This window comes from Grampus griseus, assembly GCF_964374135.1.
Source record: "Grampus griseus genome assembly, chromosome: 14".
Lineage (NCBI taxonomy): Eukaryota > Metazoa > Chordata > Mammalia > Artiodactyla > Delphinidae > Grampus > Grampus griseus.
The window spans coordinates 61,180,408-61,205,680 of NC_139008.1; the positions used below are offsets into that span (position 1 = coordinate 61,180,408).

The following is a 25,273-nucleotide window of genomic DNA, read 5'->3' on the forward strand; positions in this document are numbered from 1 at the left end:
GGACTTCCCAGAGTCAAGGTGGCAGAGCTGGGATTCATACCCAAATGTGTGTGACCTGGACTCCCGCCTGCCCAGCACTGCCTCCCTCCCATCTCCCATTTCCTGGGCAGTTGGTCTGGGGACCTGGCCCGGGCAGATGCCACTGTGACTCACCACTTATTCTCACCTTCGAGAATGACTTAGGGAACCATCCAGACAGGGCCTCGGGTTTCAGTCCAGCTTGGGGGCGGCAGTATACTGCTGGTTTAGGGAGCCACTGAACAGCAAGGCGGCTTAAAGCAACCAGAGGGAACCTTGAATGAGACCTTGTCCTGGTGGCCTGCGAAAGTCGAGAGGCCACAGCAGGTCAAAGAGGCACAACCCGAGCCAGTGGCAGGGAGGAGCAGAAGTGATTCAGGCATCTCTGGAGGAGGCTGCGGGGCAGACACAGTCATGGGATTCTTGGGTTAGGTCCCCTGATTGCTGAGGACGGGTAGCTGAGGTCTGCTCACACCAGCTACCTGCTGCACCATGGGCTAGGCCACTTACCTTTTAATTCTCATAATATCCCACAAGCAAGACTTGTCCATCTGCTGCTCACAGCCAGCAGCCTGGTCCAGACCCCCTAGGTGGTCACAGGCCTCCGCCCTGGGCTCCCAGCTCCTGCCCCCTACTGTTCATTGTGCTCAGCCCCAGAGGGAGCTTTCAAGATGGCAGACACTCCTTGGCCTGCACCACGCAGGGCCTTCCCATCTTGCTTCCAGGAGAACCCAGCGCCGTCCACACTCCTTCTGAGCCTACCACCCAGGTCTGGGCTGATCTGCCTTTCCGACCAGTCCCTGTGCTCTGGCCTCACTGCTCTCTTGCATGCTAAACCCCTGGACCTTTGTACCTGCTGGTCCCTCTGCCGAGAACGCTTTCCTTATATGTCTCAGCGAGTCCTGTCTTGTGGCCGGGACCCTCCTCTCCTCTCCTCACTCTGTTTACTGTCATTCACTCACTGTCACTATCTCAAATGACCTCTCTCTCCTTTAGGATGCAAACTCCCTGAGGGGAAGGGCTGTCTTGTCCACGGATGTATCCCCAGTGCCTACAACAGTTCTTGGCACATAGTAGGCCCTCGAGCACATTTGTGAAAGGAACAAGCTTTCCAGTGAGTGGGTGATTGCCTCTATCTTACATATGAGCAAACTGAGGTTCAATAACGGGCCCAGGGAGTGAAGTGCGGAGCTGGGATTTGAAGGTGGGGTTGTCTGATCCCAAGCCTTAGGTTCCCACCTCCACTCTTTATGCCTCACTGCTGAGCAAGACTGACTGGGAGCCTCATCTATTGTGGGGAAGGGGTGACGATAGTTGTGTCACCTGGAACAGCAAGAGCCCAGCCATCCTCAGTCCCAAAGCAGGTGCAGCAGTGGGTATAGCAGGCCTGGCCGCCCCAGTCAGAGGCCAGGGACCAGGCTGTTCACAAGGCCAGACAGGGAGAGCCAGCTGGCTGGAGATAAAAAGCCAAAGGCACCCATCCAGAGACCGGGGTTCCAGCCCTGCCTTCCAGTGACCCACTGTGTGGCTCTGAACAAGTGCCTGCCCCTCTCTGAGCCTCAGGGCACCATTTGTAAAATAATACTACTATCCGTATACTACAGAGTTCAAACTTTAATAGACACTGCCCAAATCCTTTATGAAAGTGAGCACTGGATGTTGTCAGTCTTTTAGTTTGCCTTTCTGGTAGGTCACAAGTAATATTTTGTTCTTATTCTAAACATCATTTTGAAAATTATTAGTGCAATATAATAGCTCTTCCTGAGGTTACTGGTCCATTTGTCTTTCTTTTTTGAATTACTTGTAATATTTTTGCCCATTTCACAACCTTGGGTTGTTGCTGTTTTTCTTCTTCTTGATTTCTAAGAGCTCTTTGTATATTAAGGATGGTAATCCTTGGCCTTCTTTTGTGAGGCATAATGATCAGAGTGGACATGTAACAGAGGATCACAAACATGACATTTGCTTTTTTTTTCTCTCTCTCTAATTCTGTTATATCTCTAAAACCCAATCCTTAATAACTTTGGGTAGATCTCAGAGTTTCTGGTATTAAAAACCTCAGTTTGGTGCTAAATTTTTAAAAACACAGGTCTAATTCCACGCTGTCTCCTTCCCCATCACTGACTTGGCTCCTGGCTCCACTGATCTGCCCTGTGGGGCGATGTGTCGTCCTCCCTCCGTTCCTCCCCTGTGTGCTGGGGAGCAGAAGAGGGATGGGGACAGGGACAGCTGCATCTTACTTCTCTGGTGCTGCTGTGGCCTCACAAGTCCCAGCAGCGAGAAAACTCAGGGCCGCATCACCAGTGAGCACAAGGAAGCGGTTGGGTCTAAACGTTCCTATGCCGCCTCCCTCCACACCCTCCATGTGTGGCAGGTGCCCTACCTGTGGCACGACTGTGACTTATTAGGGGAGGAGCATGGCCTCGACCTCTTCGCATATACCCAGCTCCCTCACTACCCCATGGTACCCCTACAGCACCTTTGGGTTGGAAATTTTGGATCAAGTTCAACAGCCTCCTTCAGTGTCCACGTGATCTGGACAGAGAATTGGCCAAATGGTGGCAGCGCAGGCTTCTGAGAGACTGACCCCTCCCCTTCTGCATCTCTCATTCATTCTCCCCCCTCCCCCAATAGACGTGGGAAGGATCAGCAAGTGTGTGTTCAGTCAGGGGATGAAATGCCCATTTCCATGTCTTATTGGGTTCCCTCCAAACTGTGAGTGATTCTCTTGCCACCCCACCTGGGTTTAGGGAATTGGGGAAGTGCCGTGCCCCGCCACAGCCCCTGCTAGACAGTCCTTCCTGGATCCTCTTCAGACATCGGTTTACACCAGCTGGTAGGCAGTGGAGGGGGTAGGCAGTGGATGGAGGGTGCAAATATACCTGGCCTCCCCCTTGCTAAGTTCTGAAGGGGGTGTCTGGCTCCAATTCCATACTCACGAGGCAGCTTTCTTTAGAACACAGTGGTAAGGGGAGGGGAGGACTCAGACTTTGTTTCCACCCTTAGTCACAGGTTTTGGAGCAGCAAGATACATCTTGTTCCTTCGTTCACCCAATGGACATTTACAGAGCACCCAGTGTACCCCGGCACTGTGCATGGCACTGGGAGGCGTGGGTGAACAAGACAAGGTGCCTGGGAAATTTCCCTTCCTGATCTAGTATCATTTTGCTCATCTTTCTAAAATGTTTCCACAGGTCTGTGATTTGTCTTTTAACTTTGTCCAATAAATCAAATAAAAGAAAAAAGTTTTTGTTTCTTGTTTTCACTGGAGTCTAGACAAGGGCCTGGTATATTGTAGGCATTCAAGAAACACCTACTGAATGGATGGATGGATGGGTGGATGGATGGCTATTGGGCCCTTAGAAACACTGAGTTTAACCATCCATTTGACAGATGGAGAAACTGAGGCCCAAAGACAGGGAGGGACTTGGCTGAGGACCCACAGAACTGGGATAAGAGTCCATATCTTGTGCTCTCTCCCTTCTACAAGGTTTTGAGAGGGGGAGGGAGCCTGTGGGGAGAGACCAGACCCAGAATAGGGTCCCTAAAGATGTTCACCCCATGTCTGGAGGTCCAAACTGGATTCCCAACTCTTTGTCACCGCTCGGAACCTCCAGTTACCCCGGGTGCTGGATGACAGGGGCTGGGGCTGTCCCTGGAACACCGAGAGGGTCCAGTGCTGAGGCCCAGCCCCATTCCCTGATACTCACTGGCGGCAGAGCCCCAGGTTTTCTCTGCACTGGGAGCTGATGGTATATCCAAAGCTTCCTTAGGGCTTAATTGTAAGAGGCAATGAGGGTGTTTTCATGGGACATATTCTAGGGGCTAGGTTCTCCGCAGTACTTAATAATATCTACCAGTTACTAAGACTCCCTGGCTTTAAATCCCAGCTTGCCACTATGTGATCCTTAGCAAATTACTTACCTTCTCTGTGCCTTAACTTCCTTGTCTGTAAGAGGAGATAATAATACCTCGTAGGGTTGTTGCAACAGAGTCTGGCCTTGTAAGAGCTCCACACTGCTCACAGCCACCCCATTGTCGTGCACCTACCATCTGCCAAACCCTGTTCTGAGCATATCAGACACACCAACATACTGAACCTTCTCAGCAATGCATGAGGACAATGATTATGCCCATTTTACAGATGGGAAAACTGAGGCTTACTTTGTGATTTAGACCCAGGCTGTCTGCTTGCAGAGGCTGACTTAACTGCTACACCATGCTGTACTGCCTCTCCTGCCATTGGTGCTGAGGGACTTCAGGGTCTGAAAGTCTTTAGAGATTATCCATGCCCTTAGGGGATGCCCCCTGAAGTGAGCAGACGAAACCAAGAGGACTGGCTTGAGATCCTCCCCCTCACCCTATGCAAGCCTCAGCCAAAGCTGAGGCTCAACTCTTAGCTGCCCTATTAATCGAGCTCCCAGATCACATCCTATCTTGGGAAAAAGAAAGCTTCCTTGGCTGAAGAAAGTTGGAAAGTCCTCTGTCAAGACCAATCCCTTGTTTTTCTGCTGGGGAAACTGAGGCTGCCAAGGTCACACAGTGAGCCTGGGTCCCAGCTGAGACAGGAAGCACAGTCCTGGCTCCTAGCCCCGAGCTCTGTTCATTGCTGGTCTTCAGCATGGTGGGGTGAAGGGGTCATTTGTGGAGCAAACTGCGAGACCTGGTACCTCTCAGTCGCGTGCATGTTAGGAATCATGTGCTCTCAGTTCCTCTTAGGAAGTTCCCCCACCTTCCCTGGAATCCTGGCACTCATCCTCCCCACGGCTCGTGGGGGGCTCCTGGACTGGATTAGTGGGCACCATCCCCCCTACCCCCGGCCTGTGGCATCAGGTCTCCAGATTGGCTGGACATGTCCCACCAGGTCCTGACTGCTGCAGCATCCTCCCACGCAGCCGAAGCTGAAGCTTTCACAGCCTCCCAAAGAGCCACAGGAGGCCTCCACAGCCACAAAGCGCCCGGGAACCGTGAACTCCCCACAGAGGGAAAGGGAATTAGCAGCTAGTGTTTCCTGTCCCCAGTATTGCCAGGTGCTTTATACACAGCTCTTGGGGCACTTTATAGCACCCAAGGCAGGTTCAGAGAGAATCAGAGAAGCAAGAGACCTGTCCGACGCCACACGGCCAGACAGCCCCACCATAGGCAAAGCCAAAACCTGTCTGAGTCCACTCCCCAGCCCACAAGTTCTCACTGAGCACCCACTGTGTACCAGGTACCGGTGCTACCGACATGAACAAGTCAGAAACACCTGCCTCAGAGAGATTTCGTGTGTGTGTGTGTGTGTGTGTGTGTGTGTGTGTGTGTCTGTGGTGTAGCAGGGTCTCTTGAGCACCTACTGTGTGCCAGGCACTGTTTTGAGCATAATGCATTTTTTCTCCAAAATAGCCCTGTAAAAGTCACTAGAAGAAGAAACTGAGGCACAGAGTATTTCTGCAACTTGTTCAAGGTCACGCACACAGCAAACCTATTCTTCTAACACAAAAAGAAAAGGAACTGTCCTCTCCGTATTTTTTCAGAAGAATAGCAACTGCACGTACCCAACACTTCATGACAGTTTTACATGTAGGACAATTGCAAGACAATTCCTTACGCAATTTCACATACCTGACACTTTCACACGCAAGAGAGTTTTGTGACAATTCCACAGACAGATGGATTTTGCGACAGGTTCGCACTCCGGGCAGATTCGTGACAATTCTGTTCATGGATAATGGCGTGCCGAGCTCTGGGGGCGTGGATGCCGGGGAAGCCAGCTGGGGGGTGTGACTGCCTCCCCTGGTCCTGGTCTCAGCCGCTGCTCCTACCCGCCCCCTCACCCACCATGGAGCTTGCCGAATGATGAGGAATCCAGTAACAGTTCTTTTTTTTTTTTTTTGAATTTTATTTTATTTATTTTTTTATACAGCAGGTTTTTATTAGTCACCAATTTCATACACATCAGTGTATACATGTCACTCCCAATCGCCCAGTTCATCACACCACCACCACCACCAGCCCCGCGGCTTTCCCCCCTTGGTGTCCATACGTTTGTTCTCTACATCCGTGTCTCAATTTCTGCTCTGCAAACCGGTTCATCTGTACCATTTTTATAGGTTCCACATATATGCGTTAATATACGGTACTTGTTTTTCTCTTTCTGACTTACTTCACTCTGTATGACAGTCTCTAGATCCATCCACATCTTAACAAATGACCCAATTTCGTTCCTTTTTATGGCTGAGTAATATTCCACTCTATATATGTACCACATCTTCTTTATCCATTCGTCTGTTGATGGACATTTAGGTTGCTTCCATGACGTGGCTATTGTAAATGGTGCTGCAATGAACATTGGGGTGCATGTGTCTTTTTGAATTGTGGTTTTCTCTGGGTATATGCCCAGTAGTGGGATTGCTAGGTCATATGGTAATTCTACTTTTAGTTTTTTAAGGAACCTCCATACTGTTCTCCATAGTGGCTGTATCAGTTTACATTCTCACCAACAGTGCAAGAGGGCTCCCTTTTCTCCACACCCTCTCCAGCGTTTGTTGTTTGTAGATTTTCTGATGAAGCCCATTCTAACTGGTGTGATGTGGTACCTCATTGTAGTTTTGATTTGCATTTTTCTACTAATTAGTGTTGTTGAGCAGCTTTTCATGTGCTTCTTAGCCATCTGTATGTCTTCTTTGGAGAAATGTCTATTTAGGTCTTCTGCCCATTTTTGGATTGGGTTGTTTGTTTTTTTAATATTGAGCTGCATGAGCTGTTTATATTTTGGAGATTAATCCTTTGTCTGTTGATTCATCTGCAAATATTTTCTCCCATTCTGAGGGTTGTCTTTTCGTCTTGTTTATGGTTTCCTTTGCTATGCAAAAGCTTTGAAGTTTCATTAGGTCCCATTTGTTTATTTTTGTTTTTATTTCCATTACTCTAGGAGGTGGATCAAAAAAGATCTTGCTGTGATTTATGCCAAAGAGTGTTCTTCCTATGTTTTCCTCTAAGAGTTTTATAGTGTCCGGTCTTACATTTAGGTCTCGAATCCATTTTGAGCTTATTTTTGTGCATGGTGTTAGGGAGTGTTCTAATTTCATTCTTTTACATGTAGCTGTCCAGTTTTCCCAGCACCACTTGTTGAAGAGACTGTCTTTTCTCCATTGTATATCTTTGCCTCCTTTGTCGTAGATTAGTTGACCATAGGTGCGTGGGTTTACCTCTGGGCTTTCTATCTTGTTCCATTGATCTATATTTCTGTTTTTGTGCTAGTACCATATTGCCTTGATTACTGTAGCTTTGTAGTGTAGTCTGAAGTCAGGGAGTCTGATTCCTCCAGCTCCGATTTTTTTGCTCAAGACTGCTTTGGCTTTTCAGGATCTTTTGTGTCTCCATACAAATTTTAAGATGATTTGTTCTAGTTCTTTAAAAACTGCCATTGGTAATTTGATAGGGGTTGCATTGAATCTGTAGATTGCTTTGGGTACTATAGTCATTCTCACAATATTGATTCTTCCAATCCAAGAACATGGTATATCTCTCCATCTGTTGGTATCATCTTTAATTTCTTTCGTCAGTGTCTTATAGTTTTCTGCATACAGGTCTTTCGTCTCCCTAGGTAGATTTATTCCTAGGTAGTTTATTCTTTTTGTTGCAATGGTAAATGGGAGTGTTTCCTTAATTTCTCTTTCAGATTTTTCATCATTAGTGTATAGGAATGCCAGAGATTTCTGTGCATTAATTTTGTATCCTGCAACTTTACCAAATTCATTGATTAGCTCTAGTAGTTTTCTGGTGGCATCTTTAGGATTCTCTATGTATAGTATCATGTAATCTGCAAACAGTGACAGTTTTACTTGTTCTTTTCCAACTTGTATTCCTTTTATTTCTTTTTCTTCTCTGATTGCTGTGGCTAGGACTTCCAAACTATGTTGAATAATAGCAGTGAGAGTGGATATCCTTGTCTTGCTCCTGATCTTAGAGGAAATGCTTTCTTCAGTTTTTCACAATTGAGAATGATGTTTTCTGTGGGTTTATCATATATGGCCTTTGTTATGTTGAGGTAGGTTCCCTCTGTGCCCACTTTCTGCAGAGTTTTTATCATAAATGGGTGTTGAATTTTGTCAAAAGCTTTTTCTGCATCTATTGAGATGATCACATGGTTTTTATTCTTCAATTTGTTAATATAGTGTATCACATTGATTGATTTGCGTACATTGAAGAATCCTTGCATCCCTGGGATAAATCCCACTTGATCATGGTGTATGATCCTTTTCATGTGTTGTTGGATTCTGTGTGCTAGTATTTTGTTGAGGATTTTTGCATCTATATTCATCAGTGATATTGGTCTGTAATTTTCTTTTTTTGTAGTATCTTAGTCTGGTTTTGGTATCAGGGTGATGGTGACCTCATAGAATGAGTTTGGGAGTGTTCCTTCCTCCACAATTTTTTGGAAGAGTTTGAGAAGGATGGGTGTTAGCTCTTCTCTAAATGTTTGATAGAATTTACCTGTGAAGCCATCTGGTCCTGGACTTTTGTTTGTTGGAAGATTTTTATTCACAGTTTCAATTTCATTACTTGTGATTGGTATGTTCATATTTTCTATTTCTTCTTGGTTCAGTTTTGGAAGGTTATACCTTTCTAAGAATTTGTCCATTTCTTCCAGGTTGTCCGTTTTATTGGCATAGAGTTGCTGGTAGTAGTCTCTTAGGATGCTTTGTATTTCTGCAGTGTCTGTTTTACCTTCTCCTTTTTCATTTCTAATTTTATTGATTTGAGTCCTCTCCCTCTTTTTCTTGATGAGTCTTGCTAATGGTTTATCGATTTTGTATATCTTCTCAAAGAACCAGCTTTTAGTTTTATTGATCTTTGCTATTGTTTTCTTTGTTTCTATTTCATTTATTTCTGCTCTGATCTTTATGATTTCTTTCCTTCTGCTAACTTTAGGTTTTGTTTGTTCTTCTTTTCTCTAGTTCCTTTAGGTGTAAGGTGAGATTGTTTATTTGAGATTTTTCTTGTTTCTTGATGTAGGCTTGTATAGCTATAAACTTCCCTCTTAGAACTGCTTTTGCTGCGTCCCATAGGTTTTGGATTGTCGTGTTTTCATTGTCATTTTTCTCTAGGTATTTTTTGATTTCCTCTTTGATTTCTTCAGTGATCTCTTGGTTATTTAGTAACGTAGTGTTTAGCCTCCATGTGTTTCTGTTTTTTACATTTTTTCCCCTGTAATTCATTTCTAATCTCATAGTGTTGTGGTCAGAAAAGATGCTTGATATGATTTCAATTTTCTTAAATTTACTGAGGCTTGATTTGTGACCCAAGATGTGATCTATCCTGGAGAATGTTCCCTGTGCACTTGAGAAGAAAGTGTAATCTGCTGTTTTTGGATGGAATGTCCTATAAATATCAATTAAATCTATCTGGTCTATTGTGTCATTTAAAGCTCTGTTTCCTTATTTATTTTCATTTTGGATGATATGTCCATTGGTGTAAGTGAGGTGTTAAAAGTCCCCCACTATTTTTGTGTTACTGTTGATTTCCTCTTTTACAGCTGTTAGCAGTTGCCTTATGTATTGAGGTGCTCCTATGTTGGGTGCGTATATATTTTAATTGTTATATCTTCTTCTTGGATTGATCCTTTGATCATTATATAGTGTCCTTCCTTGTTTCTTGTAACATTCTTTAATTTAAAGTCTATTTTATCTGATATGAGTATTGCTACTCTAGCTTTCTTTTGATTTCCATTTACATGGAATATCTTTTTCCATTCCCTCACTTTCAGTCTGTATGTATCCCTAGGTCTGAAGTGGGTCTCTTGTAGACAGCATATATATGGGTCTTGTTTTTGCATCCATTCAGCTAGCCTGTGTCTTTTGGTTGGAGCATTTACTCCATTCATGTTTAAGGTAATTATCAATATGTATGTTCCTATGACCATTTTCTTAATTGTTTTGGGTTTGTTTTTGTAGGTCCTTTTCTTCTGTTGAGTTTCCCACTTAGAGAAGTTCCTTTAGCATTTGTGTAGAGCTGGTTTGGTGGTGCTGAATTCTCTTAGCTTTTGCTTGTCTGTAAAGCTTTTGATTTCTCCATCAAATCTGAATGAGATCCTTGCTGGGTAGAATAATCTTGGTTGTAGGTTCTTCCCTTTCATCACTTTAAGTATATCGTGCCACTCCCTTCTGGCTTGTAGAGTCTCTGCTGAGAAATCAGCTGTTAACCTTATGGGAGTTCCCTTGTATGTTATTTGTTGTTTTTCCCTTGCTGCTTCCAATAATTTTTCTTTTTCTTTAATTTTTGCCAATTTGATTACTATGTGTCTCGGTGTGTTTCTCCTTGGGTTTATCCTGTATGGTACTCGCTGCGCTTCCTGGACTTGGATGGCTATTTCCTTTCCCATATTAGGGAAGTTTTCGACTATAATCTCTTCAAACATTTTCTCTGGTCCTTTCTCTCTCTCTTCTCCTTCTGGGACCCCTATAATGCGAATGTTGTTGCATTTAATGTTTTCCCAGAGGTCTCTTAGGCTGTCTTCATTTCTTTACATTCCTTTTTCTTTATTTTGTTCTGCAGCAGTGAATTCCACCATTCTGTCTTCCAGGTCACTTATCCGTTCTTCTGCCTCAGTTATTCTACTATTGATTCCTTCCAGTGTAGTTTTCATTTCAGTTATTGTATTGTTCATCTCTGTTTGTTCTTTAATTCTTCTAGGTCTTTTTTAAACATTTCTTGCATCTTCTCGATCTTTGCCTGCATTCTTTTTCCGAGGTCCTGGATCATCTTCACTATCATTATTCTGAATTCTTTTTCTGGAAGGTTGCCTATTTCCACTTCATTTAGTTGTTTTTCTGGGGCTTTATCTTGTTCCTTCATCTGGTACATAGCCCTCTGCCTTTTCATCTTGTCTGTCTTTCTGTGAATGTGGTTTTTGTTCCACAGGCTGCAGGATTGTAGTTCTTCTTGCTTCTGCTGTCTGCCAACAATTCTTTTTTTTAAGCAGCGGTGATTTTCTGAAGGTCTCTGGCAGCTGCTCTGGGCTGCTCAGGGCCCCCAGTGCTCCCATCAGGAGCACAAGCGTGACCTCCCTTAATGAATAGCTAATGAAGGCAGACCATATCTTGTGGATCCAGGGTGGGTCGTTAAGGGTTAAGGAAGCAGATATTTGGGTTGATGCGGGGAGGTATTCCAGGCACAAGCAGCCCGCTCTGGACTGTCCACCCTCCCCCACCTAGCAGGAGGGCTGGGCAGCGGTAGCGCAGCCAAGGCCTTCTCCATGCTTCAACCTCCAGGCACTAGAATCCTTTTGGTATGGGTCTCATCTGTCCGCACACACCTGCCACTGTCTCAGAGACACACACATGCTCAGGGCACACGAACCCAGCCCCTCTTCTTCTTGACATGCTGGGCTTGGAAGGGACTGTCCTCAACTTGGGCCACTTGGGAAAATGCCCCTCCTATGAGTGGTAAGAGGGGCCAAGTTGCCCCTTCCAAATATCAGCCCAACCTCTCATCCATCGTCACGCCAGCAGGGACAGGCACTGTGACACAGTAGAGTCTGGGGGCTCGGTCTAACTCTGTGACTTATAGTTGTTGGCCTTTGAGCCTTAGTTTGCTCCTCAGTAAAGTAAGAAGTAATAACAGCACCTGCCGTCTTGCTTCTTTTTTTTGTTGGGGGGGGGCGGTACGCGGGCCTCTCACTGCTGTGGCCCCTCCTGTTGCGGAGCACAGGCTCCGGACACGCAGGCTCAGCGGCCATGGCTCACGGCATGTGGGATCTTCCCGGACCGAGGCACGAACCCGTATCCCCTGCATCCGCAGGTGGACTCTCAACCACTGCGCCACCAGGGAAGCCCCGTCTTGCTTCTTAAAATGAGGTCTGGAGACCAGCACGATCAGCATCCCCCAGGAGCATCGTACAAAAGCAGAATCTCAGGCCCCAGCCCAGACCTTTAGCATCAAAATCTACACTTGAACCCAAGGTCCCTGGGCACTCTGTGTGCTCCTTAGAGTTTGGGACGCCCTGGCTGACCTCACAAAGTGGTTTCTGAAAATCACGCGAGTTCATACATATATGACCCCAGGCACACCAGTGTACACGTTAAACCAACAGCATATATCGAGGGATGGAGGTGTCTCTGCTTTTAATAAGCAGCCCCAAGTGATTCTGATGTGGATTTAAATCTCAGGATCACCACTGGCTGGGAAACAGCAGATGTGGGTATGAGCCCTGGCTCCACTTCCAGCCTCCATCTCCCCACCTCCCCAGCCCATGGAAGCCGATGTCTGAAAGTGATTCTATGTGGACCTCAAGCAGGGGCTGGGGCAGGGCACTTCCCCACCTCCCCAGGCCTAGGTGGGTGGCAAGAGAATCACTTGTAGAGAGCTTAGAGGGGACCTGAAGGACGGGGAAATAGGCATGTCACCCCTGATTGAACACGCAGGTACTGATCTGCCCCACATCATGGAAATGAGGGGAGATGAGTACGGGATGAGGGGAAAATGAATGAGAGATGCAGAAGAGGCAGGGTCTGTCCTGCGAACACGTGTACTGCCACTGTTTGGCTAATTTCCTGTCTCAGTCAAGGTCAAATGGACATTGAAGGAGGCAGTAGCCTTAGCACAGCACTGGGAACCTAGCAAGGCCTTAGCAAGGGGACCTGTTATTCTGTGTGGAGGATTAAAGGAGGTGCTGGGATACACTGGCAGCTGGGAGGCCGTGTGGCCTCGAGATGAAGCCTTCAGGTTCTGCAGCCACACTGCCTGGGTCCTCTTACTAAGTGACCTCAGGCAAGCAGCAGCCCTGCCCTGGGCCTCAGTTTCCTCCTCTCTGAAATAGATATAATAAGTATACCTAAATTAATTTTGCAGCATCTCTGTATGGAATGGTAAGCAGCTATAAAAAAGCATGAGTCAGTGATGTGCAACATTCGCCAGGATAATTTAAGTGAGCAAAGCATGGTGCTAAAGAGTCTGTGGAGTGTGCTGTGGTTTACCCCTGCCCTCCTGGAGCTCACCTTTCAGTGGTGGGAAAGAGACACCAAAAATTCAAACGAACACATCACACATCAGGTGGGGATAAATGCCAAAGAAAAACAAAGCAGGGTGAGACAAGGATGCAGGGATGGGTGCTACTTCAGGCGAGGTGGTCAGGGAGGTCTCACGGAGGAGGGGACGTTCCAGCAGAGACCTGAAGTGGAGTAAGCCCTGAGGATGTATGTGGAGAGGGCATTCCAGGCAGAGGGAGGGGCAAGTGCAAAGGCCCTGAGGAGGGAGTGGTCTTGGCATGTTTGAGGAACGAACGGCAAGGATGAGGCCAGCATGACTGGAGCAGGGCAAGCGATGATTGGGAGGGAGGGGGGAAAACGTGTTGGTGCAGACCAATTTCTGATAGATTCCATGTGGGACAGGAAGGAAAGAAAAGAGGCAGGGGGACTCCAAGAGTTCTGACCATGAGTGGAGTAGCCATTCACCCAGATGGACAGGAGAGGCAGGTTTGCGGGGAAGGAGGGGAAAGGATTACAAGTTTCCATTTTGGATGTGTGCCTATTGTTACTATATGCTGAGGGTCCTACGCATTAACCCCTTGGTGTCATGCACAGACATCTTAGCAGGGATTCACTGTCTGCTCCTTGCCCGAGCTCCCTCCCTGCCACCAACTTATATACTGTCATGTACTCACCTCTCTTAAAAACCTTTCTTTCTCCCACACAGACTAGCCCTGCTCTCGTCCCCACATCTGCCTCTCCAGAAAACCATCCCTGATGACTGCAGTCTGTGCCCAGCCCCTGGCTCTGAGCTCTGCTGGGCAGACATCATCAGCTTTCTTTGCAATGTATGAGCCTAGTTCTCCCAACTAGACTGCAGCCTCCCTGAGAACAGCTTTTGAGAACTTTTATTAAGCCATCATTCATTCATTCATGCATTATTCTTTCTTTTAAGAAATAGTAGGCACCTACAATGTGCAAGACTGTGGAAATTTGAAGGAGAATAAGCCAGGCTGGGCCTCAGCCCTCAAGTGAGCACCTCAGGGTGCCTCTCATGTATCTCCCATGAAGCAAGGAATAAAATAATGCTCATTCATCAGCCATGAGCTGTGCTAAGTACTTTGCATGGATGAGCTCACAAGTGCCTGGGAGGTGATTGCTACTACCATTGTCCCCATTTTGCAGAAGAGGAGACTGAGGTTTAGAATAGTGAAGCCACTTCCCTAAGATCACCCAGCCAGAAAATGGTGTTTTGTCATGCTGCAAAGCTGAGATCATCTCAATGTCCCCACACCTGCAGGAGTCTCCAAACCTGGAGTCATCTCTAGGGCCCGTGCCTTGCTGAGGATGGTGCAATCTGCCCCCGAGGCAGGAATGTGCCTGGGGCCCTCTGAGCCAGCCTCCAGTGGCAGTGACTGCCTCCCATATGTGGCGGTCTGAGCAGGCGGACGGGAGCCCAGATGTTGTTTATTTCCTCTGGTTATCGGCGACATGCATCCCACACTGCCAGGCAGGGATCCGAGAAGGCACTGCCCATCACTCTCTGCATGGGGCCCCCCTACATGGTTCTGGATCCTTCTCAAGGACATAGCAGGGCCCAGGGCAGGGCCTGGCCCTCCTCAGGTTGCACTGCCTTGGGGCAGGGAGCAGCGGTCTCTTTTTCTTCTTCCCCATCTTCCTCACCCACAGGGAGTCCTTCGGGACAGCTGTGTCAAATCCTTTAGTCCACCATGACACACAATGTTCTTATGCAAAACACACTTCCCTGGGCACATCCCAATTATGAAGAAACTCTACCCCAAAAATGTTGACATCAAATTAAAAGTTCTGCACTGATTGCCAAAGCAAGTCCAAGATCACAAACACCAGTGGAGGTGTGGCAGGTGGCGACAGTAACATCACTGAGACCCTCATTAAGTGTCAAGCCTGCTCAGGTCCTCAAGGTTCTGTAAGGTTGGCCAGTGTGATTTCTATTTTACAGATGGGGAAACTGAAGCACAGAGAGATTAAGGCACTAGTTCAGGGTCACACGGGCAAGGATAAAGGGTAGGGCTGGGATTTGAACTCGAGCAGTCTGGCTCTTAACCCAACTCCACTTTAAAGTGGGAACCTGTTAGCAGTGCAGATTCTCAGCCTCCCCCCCGCCCAACCCCAGACTTACTGGATCAGCAATTCTGGGGGAAGGCCCAGCAATCTGTGTTTTTAACAAGCCCTCTAGGTGAATGTGATGCGTGCCCAGGTTTGGGACCCCCTGCTCTACATTGCCTTCTAATGTGAACGAATGAAGCAGGTACAAGATAAACAGCAGCTCGAGGGGGATAACACATGACAGCTGACCTTTGCCCTCAGTGTCAGGAGTAGCAATGGGGGGGTGGGACTGACAAACTGGAGAGCACATGCCCCAACTATGGAACTCCAACCAGATGTTGCCCTGCAGGAATGCAGACCCAGTGTTAGCAGGTATTCATACCTTTTCCAGAGAAGTCCAAATTCCAGCTTCTTATGTGAAATCTGATTTTTTTTAATGTTGGCAAATTTTTTTTTTTTTTTTGGTTTTTTTTAAGTGTGTGGCTGGAGTTCTTGGCTTTTGGGTATTGAGGATTTTTCATTGACAGACTCACTGTGGGCTGCTGAGGAGGTGAGCCTGTCTGGGGAAAACAGGTAATTTTCAGGGTCCAAGATGTCTCCCTGTGCCTTTTGACCCCCTCAAGGAAAGCACTGCAGAGTGAAGGTGGGTGGGAGGCGTGATAATGCAGAGATGGCCCTGAATCCACTCAAATCCCTAAATGAAAAAATATAGAGATCACTTGCAAACACTGAACCATTGACTCCTATCAAAACAAAGGGCTTGGAGGGCTTCCCTGGTGGTGCAGTGGTTGAGAGTCCACCTGCCGATGCAGGGGACACGGGTTCGTGCCCCGGTCCAGGAAGATCCCACATGCCGTGGAGCGGCTGGGCCCGTGAGCCATGGCCGCTGAGCCTGCGCGTCCGGAGCCTGTGCTCCACAACGGGAGAGGCCACGACAGTGAGAGGCCCGCGTACCACAAAACAAACAAAAGCAACAAGGGGCTTGGGCTCATTCTCAGGATGTGGATGACTCTGAGGTTGGGAACCCTTGTTTCAAAGAGCACAGGTCATTCCCTGATCCCAACAGAAAGAAAAACCTGCCCTTCACCCAAGACCAAATCTGCCTCCTCTGTCTCTTCCCTGAGCCCTTCACTATCCTGAGGATGAAAGACCATCTCCCTGGAGCTGGTGGTTGGTGGCTGTCCTCCACCAATGCCTCTGGCCTCCGTTTTCTCACCAGTGAAAGGGGAGGAGGGTCCAAATGTGGGCTGACAATCCCACCATGTATCGTGTCAGTGAGGGAACAGGAAAGGAATTTATATTTATGGAGAAGGACCTACGACATGCCAGGTACTTGCTGCTTGCACACACCTCATAACAAAATGTGTGGGAGTAGGGGTTGTTGCCACAGTTTTCCAGGTGGAGAAACTGAGGCCCACATTGATGAAGGTACTTATCCAAGGTCAGTCAGTGGGTGGTGGAGCCAGGATTTGAACCTGGGCACCTGGACCATAATACATGTCCTTAGGTATTTGAGGGCAGAAAACAATATAATAACAAGATATCCAATCTATCAGAAGTCTGCTGCCAGGCCTTAAGCTAAGAGTTTTCCATGTACCATCTCCTTTCATCACAACAGCACTGCAAGTTAAGCATTATCCCCCCTTTTACAGCTAGAATAACTGAGGCCCAGAGAGTTAAAAGTACTTTGCCCGTGATCACACAGCTGCTGCCACATTTCATAACCATCGAGCCCCCAGCACTGGACCTCACAGAAAGCAGGGGCTCAGTAACTGTTGAATGAATGGATGGATGGATCACTCAGCCTTGGGCTAATGCACGTAGAGTTGTTATAAGCCTGCATCCTTCTGTAAACTGCCAACCCCACTGTCATTCTCCATAACATGGACATCCAAGTCTCAGCTTGTCCCCTGGGTGCTTGGGGAAGGACAGTAGGACTCAGATGTCATTCCAAGCCCCTCCAGCTGCTGGAGCAGCACAAGGCCATCCTTTCTGGTACAACTGACACTTTGACCAGGGGAGGATGGTCTTGATTATGGGAGATACTGATTAAGGGAAATCACAGGGGGTGCTTTCCCCTCTGATGCCCCAAGAAAGCTCGGGGAACTTGCAAATCAGAGCTCAAATACTTCATTTAGAAACGTGTATCAGAGCTGCTAGAGGGCAGCAAAGAAGGCTAGCATGCAGTTGAGGTGTAGAAGGAGCCAGGGGTTTTCAAACTGTGCTCCCTACAATCCCAGGGTCCCTTGGTGTGCCATGGTCAGGCTGGGCGGGCAGTGCTTCAGGTCCCTTGGCCTTGCTGAAGCAGAGCTGCTCCACCATGATCTGTTGGGCTCCACCTATCTGGTGAGATACATCTTTTTTTTTTTTTTTTTTGCAGTACGCGGGCCTCTCACTGTTGTGACCTCTCCCGTTGCGGAGCACAGGCTCCGGACGCGCAGGCTCAGGGGCCATGGCTCACGGGCCCAGCTGCTCCGCGGCATGCGGGATCTTCCCGGACCGGGTCACGAACCCGTGTCCCCTGCATCGGCAGGTGGACTCTCAACCACTGCGCCACCAGGGAAGCCCGAGATACATCATTTTGATTGCAATTTGACAGGAGGAGAGCTAGCTCAAGTGAACTAGTGACTTTCTTTGGAGCTATGGGGTGAGCCAAGCCTTGGGGGACTGGAACCTGGGCTTGGAAGATGGTCAGAAACTCTGTCTGACCATCTAGGGCCCATGAAGTTTCTGGTTGCTTTTTTTTCTCTCCCTGCATCTGATTTATTTTCTCTCTCTCTCTCTCTGCTTCTGTGTGGTCAGGAGTCTTTGGCTGCACGTGACAGAAAACCCTACTCAAAATGGCTTTAGAAAAGAAGAGACTTTATGGACCCTCCTAGGGGTGGATCCAGGTGCACAGACAATCTCTTGTGTGGCCTCCATTCTCGGGACACTCACCCCTCATGCGTTGCCCACCAGCTCTGGCCTACATCTTCTCAAATCCAAACAGAGTGCAAACACACACACACACACACACACACACACACACACACACACACACACACACGCAATCCTAAGACTAGCTCTAGTTGAAACATGTGCCTGTGTCTGAACCAATCACTGCAGTTAAGGGGACCTGGTTCTCTGGTTGCCGAATCCCAGGTTAAATGCATCTGGACAGAGATGGTTCCACATGAACCTGAAAGTCAAAGACGGGGCCTCTGTTAGCAAAGAAAGGTGCCACAGATGCCAGTGCTCACCAGAGCTTCTCGCACAGGCCACCTTGCCCTCCTACAAACGTCCTTAGGTCAAGAGGCCATCCTAGACCATTGTCTGTTGGCCCACAGTCAAAATTCTCAAGAGAGATGGTCTAATTGTCCCAGCCTGGATGAACTGTCGGGCCCTGGTACAGCCTGTCCACCACTGGCCAGGGGACAAGGTCATGCAGTACAAGAATATTTGCCACGTCTCGTTCTCAGGGAAAGGAGATTGTGAGCAGGGAAGACACTTCCACAATGCCAGTTACATCTATTTTGGTCTTGTTTAAATGCACATCCCTGGGCCTATATACTTTACAACCTCCCTGGGGATTCTTATGCACAGTCAAGTTTAAGAACCATCAAGTTTGGCTCTTTCTAAAGCAGCATTGTACAAACTCTAGTTGTCGTCACTTATTATTCATAAAAATTAGCATTCAGGTCTCTATACCCGTGATCTTGGGGAAGTGGGAGGAACAGTACTGCTCTTTCTAGTGAGTTAGAGATATGATGACAAGCCTGAGTGAGGCCATTAGAATCAAAAAGTCAGAGGTGCCATTACAACATAGAGGCACTAGAGGGCACCCTACCAACTGCCGGGACCAAGGATGCAGCAGGAGGCAGAGACAACTCTCTACAATACCCCGGTGATGAATGATGCTAGTTGAGACTCATCACCTGTGCGCGTGCGCGCGCACACACACACACACCCCGCACCCTCTGAGGTCAGGGGAGGGTCCTTGTTGGGTTCTTTTTTCTGCAGCATGTTGAAATATCACTCTACAGATAGTGCTGTAGCTCTAATTGGAATTGCTTTGCTGTTTGGCTACCTGACCTTGGGGAAGCCTGCACCTCCTCTGGCTTCAGCGTCCCCAGTGATGTGGCATGGGTTGTGCTGAGTGACCCCTAAGCTCTTCCAAGAGACAGTGGTTAGTAAGAGTTTTGCTTTGTCACCATCTGCGTTGCTATTACAGTCGCTTCTGTGGGCTTCAGCCCTACTACCAGGCATATCTGATTGGTCAGGTTTTGGTCAATGCCCACTCACTGTCGACTTGAAGGGCCAGGCCTCTATGGATTCTGTTTCTGGGGGCAGGCACCAGGATTTGCCCTTCTCCAGGGCCCCTCACAACAGGGAATTCCTCTGAAAGGAAGATGGGGCACCAATAGGAAGGGGGTGGGGGTGAGGCTGGAGAGTCAAGAATGTCCCCTGCTAGGTGGCCATGGGCTCGGGTGGGCCAAAGTGTATAAGTAGTTTATTAAACAGGCTGACCTTGATGGAGTATTAACATACATGAAACAGCTTCATGTTTCCCTAATCGCTGTGTCTAAGAAGCTGCCTGGTCCTCTTCTGTCCCTTAATGACACCTGGTCACTTTCTGACTCTCCCCAAATACCATCTTCCCCCGATGGTCTGCCCTGCTGCCTCTTGCTGGGGCACCCGCCAGCAACCAGCCTTCTTGGGGAGGCAGCAGCAGCGGCACTTGAGCCTGGCTACTCCTAGGGGGCCCTCGCTGCTGAGAACCCCCTTGCTTGCCATGAAGGATGTGCAGGTTCTTCTGCTGCCTCCCCCTCCCAACTTGGCCTTCTCTCTCCTGGTCTCTTTTCTCTGCTCAAAGAGATGTTGGACGGGGCAGACCTGCAGGGCTGCCACACAGGTTCATGTCCAACCAAGGCATGAGGTGCTGGTCACCCCTTTTTGCAGGCATCCGTCTCTGTGAGGGGTACCCTTGCCTCTCCTCCCTCTTGGTTTGGGGGTTGGGAACAGCGGGAAAGCCACAGCGTTCCCCCTTCCCCAGGCTGACAGCTCCTAAGTCCCCTGAGTCCCCCTCTCTAGGGGGTCAGCTTGATCAGGTGGTGGTCAGACAGCAGAGACTCCCTATAAGCCTTGGAGAAGCTCTCTTTCCAGGGTATTTTCCGCCTCTTTCTTCGCAGTTTTGAGCCCTGGTTGCCAATTCTGGAACAACAAAAAGTTCCTTTCCTCCACTTGCTATACTTGATGATTTGGGGAGCCTTTGATAATGGTGGCAGTGAGGAATGGGGTATTGTTCAGAAAGGCAGCAGGAGGGTGAGGGGCTCCTCCACAGGCATGTGCACCCCACACCCAGTCAAACATACACACTATGTTAGTGAAGATCAAGTTTGTCTGTGAGTGACAGAGGACTCCAAATAACGGTGGTATGAACAAAATAGATACTGATTTTTCTCTCATGTAACAGTCTGCACAGGCAGAAGAGGGCTGATGCAGCATGTCTACCTTCCTCGAGGACCCAGGATCTTTTTATCTTATTTCTCCAGTATCCTTAACACATGGTCTCTGTCTCATGATCCAAAATAGATGCTCATGCTCCAGCCATCATGTTCACATTCCACCCACCAGGAAGGATGAGGGGATGACAAAGGATATGCCCCTGCCCTTTAAGCTCTCTAGAAGTTGCACACACTGCTTTACCTTATAACACACTAGATTTTGGTCGCTGACCACATCTAGTTGCGTGGGAAACGTAGTCATCTGGGTGGCCACGTGCTCAATTGCTATACCAGTGAGACAGTCTGAGCTGCTCACGCATATGGTTTGACTATCTCTCTCTTCCTTTCCCCACCCTCCACCCTGGTCTGGCTGGCAGTGGGCACTGGTCTGGGGGGCAACTGCACAGGCTGTGTCATCTGCTCAGAGGAGAATGGCTGCTCCACCTGCCAGCAGAGGCTCTTCCTGTTCATCCGCCGGGAAGGTATCCGCCAGTACGGCAAGTGTGTGCATGACTGTCCCCCCGGCTACTTCGGCGTCCGCAGCCAGGAGGTCAACAGGTGCAGAAGTACGTGGCCCCTCCCTTGTCCTGTGCTAGCGCTGTCCCCCTGAGCATCCCTGGCCCACATCCTGCCTCCAGCCCAACGCAGCCCCCGGGGAAGTACTATACGCCTGAGCCCGGACTCTGAGATACTTGCTGGCTTTCAGGCTGGCTGTGAAGCCCTTAGCAAGTCAGTGCCCTCTCTGGGCTCAACACTAATGGGACAGGGGACCTTCGCTTCTACCCTAGTTTGGCTTTGTGGCCTTTGGCAGGCTACTCACTCTCTCTGGGCCTAGCTCAATGGGAAAAGGAGCCCTAACTCCTAACTCTAATTTTCACTGTGACCTGGACAAATCATGACCATCTCTGAGATTTGATGGAAATGGAGTAGGGAGTCCTCACACCCAGTCCAGATTTACTGTGTGACTTGAGGCAACTTACTTGCCCTCTCTGAGCCTCAGCTAAAATGAGAAAGGAAATCAAAATAACCATGTTACCTTGGACATGTCACCTGCCCCCACTGAGCCTCAATTCAAATGAGAACAAGAGTTCTTGAATGCGGCTCAGTTTGACCCTGGACAAGTCTGGGCTTCAGAGGACACACTGAATCCAGACCCCAGTGCTACAGAGCTTGGGCTACTCAGAGGCCCTCCCCAGTCCCAGGCAGTCCCAGAGGGTCCCCTCCCTGGGCAGCCACCCTCACCAAGGGTGGCCCTGCTGTATTACAGAATGTGGGGCCACATGTGAGAGCTGCTTCAGCCAGGACTTCTGCATCCAGTGCAAGAGGCGGTTTTACCTGTACAAGGGAAAGTGTCTGCCCACCTGCCCGCCGGGCACCGCAGCCCAGCAGAGCACACGGGAGTGCCAGGGTGAGTGGGGGCATCCCCACCCTGCCCTGTCCCCTCCCTCCCTGGAGCAGGGGCTGGTGAGGGGTGTCAGGAGACCTGGAAGAAATCATAGGAGAATGTCACGTGGTGATGGGAAGCCCAACACCGTGTCAGGTACACCTATGAACCCTTCAATACACTAGACCCATCATAAGCACCATTATGATTACTATTACTACCAACATCTACATCAGTATTATTGCCAAGAGAGGCCACAGAGCACAGAAGAAGAGCATTGATTTTGGAATAAGGCCTGGGTTCAAATGCTAGCTCTAAAATTCACCATCGGTGACCTTGAGCAAGTCAGTTAAGCTCTCTGTCCCTCAGTTTCTCCAAATGTTAAAAAAATTACAGTAGAACATAGAACCTACTTCATGGGGGGGGGGGTTGTTGTAAGGGATAAATTAATACAATTTAAAGTACTTAATACAGTAACTAACACAGCAAATGCTCAATGCATGTCATTATTATTACACATCATATTAGCTGTCATTACTGTTCTGTTTTCCCATCACTCCTTTTCAGACTCCTGTGTGAGCCCCTCCTCTGTGATCTGTCCTTACACAAGGGTATTCTCCAGTGTTCTCACCTAAATCACATATCTCTGCCTATACATTCTCTCTGGGCACATGTTCACGGTCATTCCAAAAGCTGATGGCTCCTAACTCACTGTCCTCAACTGCATTTCTCCACGGGCAGCAGACTCACATCCTCACCTGCCCTATGGATGCCTCCTTCCCTCCCTCCCCATCCCCAGCCTGGGGCTTCCTCTGGGCTTCCTCCATCAATAACCAGCTCCGGGCATCACTGTGGGCTCTTCTCTCTCATCCTACATCCAATCCAATCTCATTCTTTCACTCAGGAAATATTTACTAGAGCATCTTCTACGCTCCAGGCACTTTCAAAGTTGCTGGGGACACATCAGTGAACAAAACAGACAAAGCTTCTGCCCTTATAGACGTGACATTTTAGTGGGGAGACGGAAGACACACAAAAATACATACAGATGTTAGGTGGTAAAAAGAACTCTGGGGGAAATGAAGCAGAATAAAGCTCCCCAACCTGCCGCACCCCTCCTTCCCCCTTTTCCCCACCCCATCCCCACACATCCCTTTCTCCCCACCCTCTGCCCATTGCTGGGACCTTGGCCACAGCCTCTTGCCTACCTGCCTGCCTCTGGTCTCACTGCCTCTAGCCCAGCTGGCTCATTTCAGAAGCAAGAGTGATTATTTCAAAATGACAATCTGATCAGGCTTCTCTTCTGCTCAAGGCCCTTCAGTGGCTCCCACTGTCCTCAGGTAGAGCCCCCAGGCTATGGGCAGTCTGGTCCCCATCTGCCACCTCTCCACCCCTATCATTTTTTTCCTTCCCCATTTGAGTCTGTGCTCCAACTTCCCCATGAGGGCAGAGTCATCCTGGGGATTTTGCTAGGGTTATTCCTTTCACCTGGAGCACTTCTCCTTCCTGCCCCTCCCTGAGCCTGGCTGACCTCCCCAGCCCTACTTCAAGACGCAGATCAGGAGTCTCCTCCTCCAGGAAGCCTTCCAGGTCACCCAGGCTGGGACCCTCTGGTCTCCCACAGCTGCCTGTTTTTCCCCATCACTGTCAGAGCACCCTGCCTTCCAGCCTGACCGCTCTAGACAGTGAACTCTGGGAGGCAGACCCAAGACCAGCAGACAGACCGGCAGGGTCTGTCTTGTTCCTGCTGCACCTCGGCACCCAGCACGGCAGGTGACACACAGTAGGTGCTCAGTTTTTGCTTCTCAAATGAATGCATCTGTGAAGGACCATCATTCAAAGGTCTGGAGAGCTGGTTTCTGGGCCCAACTGGATCTTAAACACTTGCAGTTCTGTTTTGTGAGCTCCTTCTCTGTTCCCTTAGCAAGCCCCTCACCTGCTCTAGACCTCAGTGTCCTAATCTGAAAAATGGCGTATTAATAGCTGCCCGATTCTCTGCCTACCTTTCAGGGACTCTTAAAAGAATCAAATGTGAAAGAATACTATATATGTTCATATATTTTGAAAATTTCTCCCTACTAAGACCTTTCATGTCCGTGACTTCATTTTTCCTCACAACAGCCCAGTGTAGCTCCCACCTCCTACAGCTGATCAAAGGCACACGATCAAGTTCAAAACCCAGGTCCTGGCCCCGAGGGCCTCCCAGCTGACCTTGAACCTTCACTCCACCCCCACTGTAGCTTCCTTGTCCCTGACACAGGGTGGCCAGTCCCCCAGGCTGTACACAGCTGCCCCGCATGCACTTCCTTCCATCACCACCTGATGAAGAAGTCCTCTCTCCCTTTAGCTCCTTTGTCACCTCCTCAGGGCAGCCTTCCCCTTTAAAGCCACACAACGGGTCCCTCAGGCTTCTGGCCCGCACAGCCTGTGCTTGCTCTAGTACAGCTCTCATCCCAGGCTCTTACAAATAGCTGTTTAAACGTCCCCCTCTGCTGCTTGTAATAGCCTGTGACCCCTTTGCATGAGGAGATGGTGTCTTCAGGGAACTGAACCGCTCAGACCCTGCCCTTGAGCTGAGGAACACTCACTGCCGGCTGACCCCATCTGTCTGTCTGTCTCTCCACCTCACAGAGGAGTGTGAGCTGGGCCCCTGGGGCAGCTGGAGCCCCTGCACACACAACGGGAAGACCTGCGGCTCAGCCTGGGGCCTGGAGACCCGCGTGCGGGAGGCCGGCCGGGCCGGGCGGGAGGAGGCAGCCACCTGCCAGGTGCTATCTGAGTCAAGGCAATGTCCCATTCGGAGGCCCTGCCCAGGAGGTGAGCACCAGGCCGGGCACGGGGGGCAGCAGCAGGCAGGGCCCAGGGTGGCTCTGAGTGGCCTTGGGACACAGCCCCCACAACGAGTCCCTGTAAGGCTGCCTGAAAGCCCCCCACTAGCCACACCTTTCTGTGTCTTGAGCATTGCCCCCGCTGGTGTCCTCCTACTGGGGTCAGTCCCAGACCCCTTGGGAAGATCAAGCTTGCCCTTTCCAGCGGGAGTTTGCGACCCTTTCAGACTGACACCTCCTGTCAAAGGACTTGGGATGCCCTCTTTACACTCTGAAACAAAGTCATGGATAATGTGACCCACTGGCACTGGTCATTTTTTAAAAGATTCAGTATAGTGCTTAACTATAAAAGAGAAATAAAAGAAATTTCATTATGTCAGCGCTTGGGCCCCAGGCACCAGAGAGTACTGACCGAAGTCAAATCACAGTGAAAGTGGTAGCCATCCGCGGTCAGGGCCTCATGCACGGCTGTGTTGCCATCAGAGATGCAAATTCCCAAATGGCGACCAGCTCTTAGTAAAG

At 48.9% G+C, this 25,273-nt stretch overlaps 1 protein-coding gene across 2 annotated transcripts in view; it reads left to right on the forward strand.

Annotated features, from left to right (window-relative positions):
* RSPO4 (R-spondin 4) overlaps positions 1–25,273 on the forward strand; it is a gene marked incomplete at its 5' end in the record, with an annotated part of 39,503 nt that overhangs the window by 11,254 nt on the left and 2,976 nt on the right. Inside the window, 3 exons of one of the 2 annotated variants that reach the window (XM_082671389.1) lie at positions 20,917–21,105; positions 21,807–21,947; positions 24,555–24,740. In XM_082671389.1, the coding sequence (XP_082527515.1) occupies positions 20,917–21,105; positions 21,807–21,947; positions 24,555–24,740 (516 nt within the window). The remainder of the gene's footprint in view (positions 1–20,916; positions 21,106–21,806; positions 21,948–24,554; positions 24,741–25,273) is intronic. The other variant, XM_082671390.1, reaches the window with a different exon arrangement.